This window comes from Hyperoodon ampullatus (assembly GCF_949752795.1).
Source record: "Hyperoodon ampullatus genome assembly, chromosome: 5".
NCBI lineage: Eukaryota > Metazoa > Chordata > Mammalia > Artiodactyla > Ziphiidae > Hyperoodon > Hyperoodon ampullatus.
Genome location: NC_136918.1, coordinates 101,293,238 through 101,306,579, shown reverse-complemented (window position 1 = coordinate 101,306,579; position 13,342 = coordinate 101,293,238). Strand labels below are relative to the sequence as shown.

The following is a 13,342-nucleotide window of genomic DNA, read 5'->3' as shown; positions in this document are numbered from 1 at the left end:
ATAAAGTACCAAGTCTTGAAGGAAAGTCTATAAATGATCTTGTAATTGCAGAGGATTTTCTATAGCAGACTTAGATTTGATTAAATATAGAAGTCAAGTCTATTGTACTTCAAGTTGTAGCCCAAAACCAAAGCCAGTTTAAGAAAAATTGTTGTCCTCCAGCAAAACCAGAGATGGTGAGTTCTGGTCCTTATTCGTGGACTATCTGAGTCTTTCCTATGTTCCTTAATAATGTTTCTAAATATATTTTAATATTTTATTTGGATTGAATAAAGGAGATCCTGTCATATTACTCTGACATCGATAACTAATGTCCACTTCAGCAAGAATTGTGTTTTCCTTAGAAGACAAAATATTAAAGAAAGGATTATGGAGAATGATTCCTGCCAATTAATTCTCAGTTATTTTCTTTCCTTTCAGCACCTTCCCTGATAGGTATGGTAAGGAAGGACTGGGCATCCCAAAATAGCATTGCCATATCATGGCAAGCACCTGCTTTTTCCAATGGACCCATACTGGACTACGAGATCAAGTACTATGAGAAAGTAGGTCTTATTTGGAGCTTCCTAAAACTCTACATATACATATATATGCATATATGTATATACTAAACATGTTATTATACAATATTATTTTACTTTACAACCTATTCTTTTTCGGCCTAACATCATACCTACTATGTCTTTGAGTACTCTCCAATATACTATTGTGCTTATAATTTCTTAATTAATTTGTCTTGTTTTATGTCAGATTAAAGTAGAAGACACAAGATGTTCATCTCTACCTTCACCTACTCTAAGGAGTTTTACAATAGAGTAAGAAGTTGTAACTACTTCAACTTACAGTTTAATTGACATAACATTGTTTCTAAAACTCACTTGGGAAGAAATAGTAAAATGGAATTACCATAATCTAAAGCAATTTCATGTAGGCCATATCTTTTGCCAATGAGTTTAAAGTTACAGTCCGCTAAAATTTGGAAAGTATGATTTAAGGTTTAAATGGAAATAGCTCATGAATTAAAATTTTTCTTTACATTCAGGTCAGCTGATTTACTTTATAAGTTAGCAAGATAAATATGGTTAATAAGTCAACTTTTAACCTTAATTTCCATTTCTGTCATTTAAAATTGTTCTCAGTTACTATATTTTCCCAAATTATATACTTACTTAGTTTTATGGTATTCACATACATTCTTTCTTTATGCTTTTCCCTCCATCCCTCACCATTATGATATTGTCCTATAGATATTATAGCAGAACATATAGTCAATTCTGATAATATGTCCCATTGGGCTGGTACTACCCTGGAATATTGATAAAGTGAGCATTACATTAAAAAAATTATAATGTAAGGGCTTCCCTGGTGGCGCAGTGGTTGAGAGTCCACCTGCCAATGCAGGGGACACGGGTTCGTGCCCCGGTCTGGGAGGATCCCACATGCCGCGGAGCGGCTGGGCCCGTGAGCCATGGCCACTGAGCCTGCGCGTCCGGAGCCTGTGCTCCGCAACGGGAGAGGCCACAACAGTGAGAGGCCTGTGTACCGCAAAAAAAAAAAAAAAAAAATTATAATGTAAAAATTATATATAATTCCCAGTGGTATATTAAAATAAGAAAGAACTTGTGTTTCTGTAAGTTACTAGAAGCAAAGGAACATCACAAATAAATTTAGGTTTCCTATGGAGAAACGTAGGGCAAGAAGAGAAATAGAAGTCTTTATTTTTCTATTCTGCTGCTTCTGAGCAAATGTAAATTTGAAAAGGGGATAAGTAACTCAGTAGCATGGCTGTATCTAGTAATTTCAGAATTACGTAGTCAATGAAAACTATCATTATTATTAACTGACATGGATAAATCCATAGTCTAAGAAAGGAGGAATTGACTCAGTTTAATTGGCTTATAGATTCTGCAGATTGGTCTAGCCAGCATGTGCTAAGAAATCCTGTTGGGCTATTCTTTCAAATGTTACAACCTGTAGCATCCTGTCACAAAAATATACGTATTTTCCATCCACTCGTTTAAATATATCTTCATGTACTCAAAAATTCAGAGTATTTAAAAAGCAATGCACACGTATTTTTAAGCAACTTTTCAGAATAAAAATATTTCTCTGTGTTTTATAAAGGTTATATTTCATACACAGAAAATCACTCCTATTCTATTGTCATTTTTACTTCATATGTTTGAAGATGAAAATAACTTGCAATATTTCCAATTAAAGAAAAACTACACCGATTCCATAAAAAGAGAACCACATTCATCCAGTCAAAACTTTATAAATTAATAATATTCTGAAAGATGGTCATTGACATAATATCCATGTTTGAATGCTAGAATAAATAATGTTATGAAGGAATTTATTTTGTAAGAAAATGGCAGTGATCCAGTGCTAATGGATTAAACATGGAGTTGGAAGCAAAGGATTCCTAATTCATGTACTGACTCTGACTCTCATTATGCTTGTGGTCAGGAAAAAGTCTATTAATCTCCCTATGTCTCAGACTTCACATTTATAAAATGGAAATAAAGATATCAACTCGTCTAGTGGAGAGTAAAGATTAATTATGAACAGACCTGAAGATGAAGAGTGTATGAAGTCAGTATTAAATATCATTTAAGAAAGCATTAGGGTAATATTTGGCATATTATATAGTACAATATAGAATCAGAGCACAATAGCATGGGAATTATGTACAAACTAAATAAAAATTATGATATCTGCATACATAAATACATAATGTGTAGGCAATCAATCAAGATGTTAGAATATCAAACCTCTCAGAGAAAGCATAAAATGACTGACAGCATTAAAACTTTTCCCAACTATGACTTCAGATTCTTACTGTACCTTTTATATATCTATATCTATAACGTGGTTTCTCCTCCCAAGAATTATTTTTATAAAGCTTATAACTAGGGCAACCTACAATAGGACTCTTAGTTAAAAGTGCTAATTTCTTTATTAGGAATCTAAATATAGTTCAGTAGGAAAAGCAAAATACAAAGCAGTACATGTACAAATGATCCTATTTGGGGAACACAAATATTCCCCCATCTATGTATATTTTTGTGTGGTTATATTAACATACAGAATATGGAATGGAAATATGCTGTGTTAGGCGTTACTTATTGGGTTAGAATGGGATGAGGGGTGGAAGTACATAGATGGAGTTAAGAGAGAGAGCAAGGTAGCAAATATAGATAAATATGGGTGAATGGATGGATGGATAGATCCTAAATAGCTTTGGTAGCTGTCCTAGATCAAGTTGCCCAAAGGCAGACCCTGAGATGGGAATTTGTGTGTAAGTGATTAATGACGAATGCTCCCAGGACAACTGGTAAGACAATGGGGAGGCAGGACTATGAAGGAAGATGCAAATCAAACTCAGAGTGAGCAGGGGAGCTCTGGAGTCTAAATTACGTCTCAGAGTTCATCGTATGGAGACAAAGAAGCTGAGCTTCCATACTCAGGCTCCAGTCAGTCATTGACCACAGGCCTGAATGGACATATACATGTGGTATTCAGGAAAAAGTCATAGGCACATCTGGTTCTCCATTGTGGCTCCAGTTGCCCAAGTTTAGGTGTCTAAAGTAGATGGCAGGTACAAGCCTTTAAATGCAAAACACTTAGAAGCTAGGGGGTGGGAGCAGGAACAGGTAAAGGTGATCCAAGTAGATCTCATGGCACACCAACTAATGACTAAGGCACCTTAATGCTCAGAGAGCTAGGAGAGAATTTTACTCCTTGGTTCATTATGATATCCATAGTCTCCTCAGTCTTTAATATTGGTGCCTTAGTCTTTAATTTATGGCATTTAAACTTTACATTTCCTTTCAATCAAAGATATAGTATATTGCTAAACTTAATTAATATACAAATGATCAATATTCCTCCATTCTCTGAGGAATTCATGCTGTTTTATTAAGTTATTGTGTTAGGATCATTATTCTCTAAATCAGGAGAGAAATTAAGCTGCTTAGAATGTGAAGTGTCTACAAATATCTGGGGTCAAACACATACTGTTATTACCAGTGAGCTTTGCTTAGAAAAAGGCATTGGTGTAAATGTTCAAAAATTTGAGTTTGGCTCAGACCTTAACTTTCTTAGGTGTGTTTTCTCATCTGTAAAATAAGGGTCCAGAAAGATAATCTCTTCCATTTTTAGCTGTTTCCAAATGCTGCTATGTTTGTGTTTGTACAGTTATATAGATATGTTATACTATCTTTCAAAGAACTTACGTATACTAAAATTAAATACATACACACATTTTAAAAAATACATCACCACAGGGAATAATCTTCACATCATAATTATATATAAAAATTAAAACCCTGCTATGATTGTCTTTTGTTTCTGTGTGTGTGTGTGTGTGTGTGTGTGTGTGATGAGAGGGCTATGGAGAAGAAAATATATTGCTTGTGGGTTATAATTAATTAGATATTCTCTATTCAGTTAATTATACTCCCCCAATTCTTGGTTACTTTTCTCTTTTCATACTCAAAAAGTGTTTTTTTTTAAACTCACATGAATATAGTCTGAATATGAAAAGTCACTTAAAATAATGAAGAAAGTCATGCATGTTACCAAAAAAGTTTATATTTTGTATTTACTTACTAACAATGCTTTTCTTTAAAGTAGAGCCTCCTCATAATGAGGGAACTGTTAAAAACCATGAAGACAATTTAGGTGATACACAATTTATATAAAACTTCATGAAGTGGATGGTCTCCTTTCAAGGAAGTGCCAAATGGGCCGGAAGGCAGGGAGCTTTTATAGCACAAGGAATAAAGAACAAGGGAGACAAAAAGAGAAAATATCTGATTGGCTGGAGCCACACAGTCAACCTTGTTTAGGGTGAGAATGAACAAGGAAAGAAGTATATAGCCCAGAGCTGGCTTGGCATTTGGGGACTGGGTAACTGGATATACTGCGTGTTTTTTTTTTAATTGAAGTATAGTTGATTTACAGTGTTGTGTTAATTCTGCTGTACAGCAAAGTGACTCAGTTATACATATATATACAATCTTTTTTGTATTGTTTTCTGTTATGGTTTATCCCAAGACATTTAATATAGTTCCCTGTGCTTTACAGTAGGACCTTGTTGTCCATCCATTCTATATGTAGTAGTTTGCATCTACTAACCCCAAACTCCCAGTCCATCCCTCCCCCACCAGCCCCTCTTGGCAACCACAAATCTGTTCTCTATGTCTGTGAGTCTGTTTCTGCTTCATAGATAGCAGAAATATGACATTTGTGTCATATTTTAGATTCCATATGTAAGTGACATCATATGGTATTTGTCTTTCTCCTTCTGACTTACTTCACTTAGTATGATAATCTCTAGTTGCATCCATGTTGCTACAAATAGCATTATTTCGTTCCTTTTATGGCTAAGTAATATTCCATTGTATATATGTACCACATCTTCTTTATCCATTCATTTGTCAATGGACATTTAGATTGTTTCCATGTTTTGGCTATTGTGAATAGTGCTGCTATGAACATAGGGGTGCATGTATCTTTTTGAATTATAGTTTTCTCTGGTTATATGCCCAGGAGTGGGATTGCTGGATCACATGGTAATTCTATTTTTAGTTTTCTGAGGAGCCTCCATACTGATTTCCATAGTGGCTGCACCAAATTCCATTCCCACCAACAGTGTAGGAGGGTTCCGTTTTTCCACACCCTCTCCAGCATTTGTTATTTGTAGACTTTTTAATGATGGCCATTCTGACTGGTGTGAGGTGGTGCCTCATTGTAGTTTTGATCTGCATTTCTCTAATAATTAGTGATGTTGAGCAGCTTTTCATGTGCTTCTTGGCCATCTGTGGATATACTGAGTTTTTGATCCAGCAGAGCTTTTACAGAGACACAAAATTATCAAAGTTTTGGTTTGCTGACTTGGCACTCCGGATGGGAGCGGTTCCATCTTGGACTTAGAAAGTTATTTCAATAAGTCAATAAGACATCATCTGTCCCCAACCCCTCAGTCTCCACCTTCGACATGTTGCGGACCCTCCTGCAGTCACTAAATATCAAAACTCTCATTGAACATCAAATACACCATTCCCTTAGCTCTGCTCCTACCTCCTTTCTTTACCCTTTGTTTTCACATTTTTAATTTTTCTTCTCCTTTGTTTCTCTGCCCATAGCACTTTTCTTTCTCTTGCTTCTTTGTTCTTTTATTATATTTATCAAAGCCAGTCTTGATTAGAGTCATTTAGTGTGTATCTGACTCCCTCACTAGTTTGGAAGGCCCTGAATAAAGGAGATCATTTCTTGTTTGTCTTTGTCACCCAACCTTGAGTTAGTGCCTAACACCACTGTTTGCTTTCAGTCAAATTCTAAAGAAAGTAATAAAATCCTCTCTTTGTTCAGAACTAATTCAGAGGAAGTTGAAACAACTTACAAACCACTGTGAAATTACCCCTAACAATTAAGAAAAAAAGAAAGCAAGCCCCGAGAACTTCCTGTTTCTACCTGTTCATAAGAAGGACACACACTGATATCCATCAGCTGAGACAATGCTCTGTTAATAAATAGAATGTAAGCATACGAGGGCAGGGATTTCTTTTGTCCACGTTCATATCCTTAGCACTCAGAAAGGCACATAGCTCATAATTCATAGGCAATGATAGTTGGCCAATTATATGCCAGATACTTTTAAAAGTGTTTTTTATGTATTAAGCAATTCAATTCCAATAACAACGCTTTGTAATAAGTACTATTACCCTTCCCATTTTACAGATGAAGAAACTAAGGTACAAGAAACCTAAGTAACTTCACCAAAATAACCCAGGCAATAAGTGGTTGTTAACACCTACTTGCATCACAATTGGATGTCTCAGAAAAGTCAGTGCTTTCTGCTGATGCTGATTTTCTAGGTTCCCTTCATTACTCTCTGCTGCCCATTTTGCATCTATAAAATGGCAGCAATAAATTATACCTACCTCACCAGGGTGTTGTACAGCTCCACTAATTACCAACTGGTAGCTCATTTTGCAAACATGAATCCTCCATAATAGTTCATTATTCTTACATCCAATATTTAAAGACCTGTGAATGGTAAAGTCTTTTCCTTACAGTTCTCTAATTTTTTTTTTTTACCAGTCAGCAGTTTTTAGATTTTGCTTAAGAAATTTCATCATAAGAAAGGAAACATTTCTTATATACAGATGGTCAATAATTATAAAATTCTGAATTTGTTTAACTTGCCATTGTTTCACCTACTCTACCAATTATAGAATTGAGCATCTATGAGGTTTATATAAAAGATGTAATTTCATGTCATGAAAACACTGTATTGTTTTTTAAAAAAAAGGTGAAGAGATTTGTGGGAAGCTTTTCATTACGGGAAATATTTTCATCACTCAGGGATGATTTAAAGTAGTCTCTTTCGATAGGAGGTTGAATCATTGGTATCTTTTGTAAAAGTATCATACTTCTCAACAACAAACTTTGCACAATAAGTCTCTTTCTTCTTTCTCTCCCCTCTTATTCTACCTTCTCAGGGTAGTTTTTCCCCCAAGATAACAATTCAATAAATACTACTTTTTTCCTAAAATATATAAGCAGTAAATCTGCATCTTTATTTGATTAAAAATATATGAAGCGCCCGCCCCTACATCCGGGGCATAGGCGGCGGCGGTGTCGCCGCGCGGGGGTCACGTGGCTCTTTACTTTCCGTCTCCGGCCGGCTGGGCGCGAGCTACTGCTGGGGAGGCGCGTGGAGCCTCGCGCTGCTTCCCCTTCGTCGCCTCTCCTGGCCGGGGCCCCGAAGGAGTTCGCTGACGACGGGTGAGCTGAGCCTGCCGCCAAGATGCCGCCCTATTTCCATAGGCCAGAAAATGCCCTCAAACGTGCCAACGAATTTCTTGAAGTTGGCAAAAAGCAGCCTGCTTTGGACGTTCTTTACGATGTTATGAAAAGTAAGAAACATAGAACATGGCAAAAGATACATGAGCCAATTATGTTGAAATACTTGGAACTTTGTGTGGATCTTCACAAGAGCCACTTGGCTAAAGAAGGCTTATATCAGCATAAGAACATTTGTCAACAGGTGAACATCAAATCTCTAGAGGATGTTGTTAGGGCATACTTGAAATTGACAGAGGAGAAAACTGAAGCTGCTAAAGAAGAATCCCAGCAGATGGTCTTAGACATAGAAGATCTGGATAATAGTCAAACTCCTGAGAGTGTTCTCCTAAGTGCAGTTAAGTGGTGAAGACACTCAGGATCGTACTGACAGATTACTTTTAACTCCATGGGTTAAATTCCTGTGGGAATCATACAGTGTTTGGACCTTCTTCGAAACAATTCTAGAGTAGAGTGTCTCTACCATGATATTGCCCAACAAGCTTTCAAATTCTGCCTCCAATATACCCGTAAGGCTGAATTCCGTAAGCTGTGTGACAATTTGAGAATGCACTTGTCTCAGATTCAATGCCACCATAACCAAAGTACAGCAATCAATCTTAATAATCCAGAGAGCCAGTCCATGCATTTGGAAACCAGGCTCGTTCAGTTGGACAGTGCTATCAGCATGGAATTGTGGCAGGAAGCAGTGGAAGATATTCATGGGCTATTCTCCTTGTCTAAAAAACCGCCCAAACCTCAGTTGATGGCAAATTATTATAACAAAGTCTCAACTGTGTTTTGGAAATCTGGAAATGCTCTTTTTCATGCATCTACACTCCATCGTCTTTATCATTTATCTAGAGAAATGAGAAAGAATCTTGCACAGGAAAAGATGCAAAGAATGTCTACTAGAGTCCTTTTGGCCACTCTTTCCATCCCCATTACCCCTGAGCGTACTGATATTGCTCGACTTCTGGATATGGACGGCATTATAGTTGAAAAACAGCGTCGCCTTGCAACACTGCTAGGCCTGCAAGCCCCACCAACGCAAATTGGCCTTATTAACGGTATGGTTGGTATAAGTTTTAGCATTCTTATGGCTTTGAACAGAAAGCTATATGGTCAGGTTTTATAATTTATGATTATTAAATGCTGGGAATTCTGATGCATGGACAAGTTTGAGAACCACTGGTGTAAGTCAACACTGTGTTCAGTTGAGGTGTTTTGTCTTGAGTGAGCAGGGGTTAAATTTGATGTAGCAGACAAAACTTGGACTGGCTTCGAGGAATAACATGGGCCACTTGGTAAGAGAAGTGATGATGGGCAAGAATGTTCAGGGGCTATAGAAAAAAAGCTGATAGGTGTTAGAAATATGATAATGAGGCTAGGAAAGAATGTAAGTTAGATTAGGCCCAATTCTGGACAATTAAAATGTTTCCAACTTTTTTTCTTTTAAACTTTCATTGTATGTTACCAAGGCAGTGGTTCTTTTTTTTTTTTTTTTTTTTTTTTGCATTACGTGGGCTTCTCACTGCTGTGGCCTCTCCCGTTGCGGAGCACAGGCTCTGGACATGCAGGCCCAGCAGCCATGGCTCACGGGCCCAGCCGCTCTGCGGCATGTGGGATCTTCCCAGACCGGGGCACGAACCCGTGTCCCCTGCATCGGCAGGCGGACTCTCAACCACTGCGCCACCAGGGAAGCCCCGGCAGTGGTTCTTAATCAGGGCTATGCACTGAAATTTTGTGAAGTACTTTTTTAAGTGCAGATTTCTAGGTTTCACCCACTGCATTCACTAAATCAGTTTCAGAATATGGAGCCTAAGATTTTGTATCTTCACAATGTTTTACATTGGAATCTTTAATTCAGTGGAAATTTATCACGTGAGTGTCTGTTACATGCCAGGCAAGTGATACTTAAATGGAATTTGCACTCTTAGAGGAGTTTAGATTTTAGAGATTCTGATTAACAGTAATAGTCTGACTTAATGGTTATTGTGGTACACCTCCAGCAAATATCTTTGGGACAAGAGAAAAAAGAGGGACAGGTATTAGAGAATAGGCCTTACTTTACTGGCAGTCAATTAATTTAGATAAAAATTAACACATTTTCTATATGGCAACAGTTTTCTCTTGTAATGTAGTTGTCTGTATAGTAGCAAGGCAAATTCCCTTTGTGGTCAACTTTTATAAAAAAACTTAATATCTAAAACAGTATTTCTCTGTCTTTGTATGCCTCCATGTTTTATTCTGCTTCCACTTGCAAAAATCAGCCTGTGTTTTGGAAAGTTTTTATGGGACTGAATTAAATTATAAAACAACAGCATTGTGTTTAGGAAGAGGTCTTACTAGCAAAAAATTTTTTAAATACTGAAAAATGTGCCAAACTGGAAGTATAATCCATATCTCTTGAGCCCATGTCTGTACATAGCACACCTTGATGTTAAAGATACTTATTCAGGGGTGAGTATTGGTGGGATCAGGGTCAGTAGCCAGGACATCCAGATCTGGGTCCTCATTGTACCCATAGATAAATGTTTAAGTTTATAAGAAAGGTACTGGTTGGTGCCAGATGAATAGAATAGCTAAATGTCAAGAGGCATTTTATAAAACGAGTTCACCATATGTACAAGGTCGAGACTGAGTTTTGGGCTCATATAACAAATTCATAATCACCAAGAGAATGATTCTAATATCTCAGGAACACACTCAAATTAATCAAGTTCATAAGAGATTGTTAGGTCAGAAAGCCAATTATTAATTTTAGAGAGAAATGTACTTTAATAGATTATGGTAGCCTATCTAGCACATTCCCTATTTGGAGGGGGTGCTAAATGGAAAATCTAGAATATTTATTTATTTATTTATTTTAAATCGAATTGTAGTTGGTTTGCAGTGTTGTGTTAATTTTTGCTGTACAGCAAAGTGATTCAGTTATACATATATGTACATTTTTAGAATATTCTTTTCCATTATGGCCTATCTCAGGATACTGAATATAGTTCCCTGTGCTGTACGGTAGGATCTTGTTGTTTATTCTGTATGGAAGAGTTGGCATCTGCTAACCCCAAACTCCCAGTCCGTCTCTACACCCCACACCCCCGGCAGCCGCCAGTCTGTGCTCTGTGGGTCTGTTTCTGTTTCATAGATAGGTTCATTTGTGTCATATTTTAGAGTCCCCGTATGGATGATATCATGTGGTGTTTGTCTTTCTCTTTTTGACTTCACTTAGTATGATGGTCTCTAGTTGCATCCATGTTGCTGCAAACGGCATTATGGGTATTTTTGTGGCTGAGTGGTATTCCACTGTGTGTGTGTGTGTGTGTGTGTGTGTGTGTGTGTATTTATATTACGTCTTCTTTGTCCATTCATCTGTTGATGGAAATTTGGGTTGTTTCCATGTCCTGGCTGTTATGGATAGTGCTGCTGTGAACATAGAGATGATGTATCGTTTTTAATTATGGTTTTGCCCATATATATGCCCAGGGGTGGGATTGATGGGTCATATGGTGGTTCTAGTTTTAGTTTTCTGGGGGGCCTCCATGCTGTTCTCCATGGTGGCTGCCCTGGTTTGCATTCCCACCAGGAGAGTAGGAGGGTTCCCTTTTCTCCACACCTTCTCCAGGATTTATTTGTAGACTTTTTGATGATGGCTATAGAATAATTTCTTGATAGGAATGAAATCAGGGCTGGGGGAATTTTATTTGAATGCTTGTATCACATCTTATTCCTATAAACATACAAGGGCACTTACAAGGGAAGTATTCAAATGCTGTGGGACATCAGTCACGCACCCATTTTGCACTGGAGTTAAACCTAGAGTGCTCGAGAGTGTGGACATCCTCCTGTCTTGGAGATGGGATCTGCCAACAGTTGCCTCAGTTTGGAACCTAGTCTGTAGGAGTACGTGCTCCTGTGCTTTGGGGGTCTTGGTTTGTTGGCTGCAGTTTTTCTCTCTTTGGGTTAGCAGTTTCCAACAAGTAAAGGATAAAGGTCACATGCACTGCATGTAGTTAGAGCACAGGTAAGATAGGATTTGGTTATGGGCAGTTTTGGACTTTATAAAATTATACCACTTTTTTGTCTCCTTTGTGAGGGCAGTTTATGCAAGCAGCATCTTTATTGTGAAAGGAAGATGAGTTCTATTCAAATATAAACTTAAAATGTATTAAACTGTAACTTTTTTTTAAAGTACAAATCATAAATGTAATTACATAAATTCTCAAAAGATTTTTCCAGTCAACACGCTCCCATTTCCCCCAAGAATAACCACTGTCCTGATTTATAACACCACAGATTAATTTTGCCTGTTTGTATATTTTATATGAAATTTAAATTTCACATAAATGGAATAATATGTGAAATTTTTTTCCTCACCATCTGGGAGGTTTATTCATGTATTGAATATAGCCGTGCTTTCTTTGACCGTTTCTGTATATTATGTGAACCTATCCCTTTTTGTCCTGAGTTTTTTTGAGTTTGTGGCTATCAGGAGTGAAGCAGCTGTAATAACTTTTGTGTGATAAAGTTGTTTGTAAACTGGTATTTTACTTGTTATTGATAATAAATTAGTCGATGTTGGCCACACACACACAAAATATATATATGAAGCAAATATTGTAGAAATAATCAACTGAAAAAGAAAAAAATCCTTCTCGCCTTCCTTATACAATTGTCAATATATATTTCTTATTTTCTTCTGTTGTATTTCCTTCAATTAGGTGTTTGCCCAAAAGTGGAAGAGAATTTTCTGTTCGCTTCCACGAATGCTACTCTTACCTCTATCCACTGTTTAGGTACAGAAACATACCTCATTTATTCTCTGCATCCTCCTTCCACAATGACCATCTAATGTGTACATTTTGTAACGTAAATGTAAACTTGCATGTAAATTGAAACATGGTTTTCATATAGGAACTAAGAAAAGTGTGGTTGAAGAAAGGGCATATGGATTCCCTGGGTCACAGGAGGAACTTGTTGAAATGCAGGTTCTGATTCAGTTGACTGGAGGTGGCTTAAAGGAGGTGGGATGAGGGTTTACATTTGAAACAGCTCACAGGGAAGGCTAGCATTGCCTCTCCCAGGACCACACTTGAACCTCTAAGTCTCTAGAGGCACCACTTCTCCATTACCTCACTTTAAAGGTGTGGATAGAGGGAGAATAACCACAACCCTCTAAACATACATGTGAACTTAAATATTGAACCATCTTTATAACTGGCTAGAACCTCTGTAGGTGTTACATGTCTCGTGTGATATTTGAACCTAAAATATTAATCCGAAGCAAAATGCAGTAAATAAGGGAGCAAGTCAATTTCAGATACAATTGAGTTGTTTCTAATGGAATCAGCAAATTCCTGAGCTGCTAAATAAAAGTTTTGTGTTCTCTGTTTTCCTTTCTTTTCATAATTCTTATTTGTTGCCATGTTCACCACAGAGAAATTGGATATGAGCATTTGGTACTAATTAAAACAACATTACCTGATAA

General features: G+C 37.1%; 1 protein-coding gene across 4 annotated transcripts in view; it reads left to right on the top strand.

Moving 5' to 3' along the window:
• Window positions 1–13,342, top strand: part of EPHA6 (EPH receptor A6) — a gene marked incomplete at both ends in the record, with an annotated part of 853,969 nt that overhangs the window by 507,825 nt on the left and 332,802 nt on the right. For all 4 annotated transcript variants that reach the window (XM_079704141.1, XM_079704139.1, XM_079704140.1 and 1 more), the window contains one exon: window positions 421–545. In XM_079704141.1, the coding sequence (XP_079560267.1) occupies window positions 421–545 (125 nt within the window). The remainder of the gene's footprint in view (window positions 1–420; window positions 546–13,342) is intronic.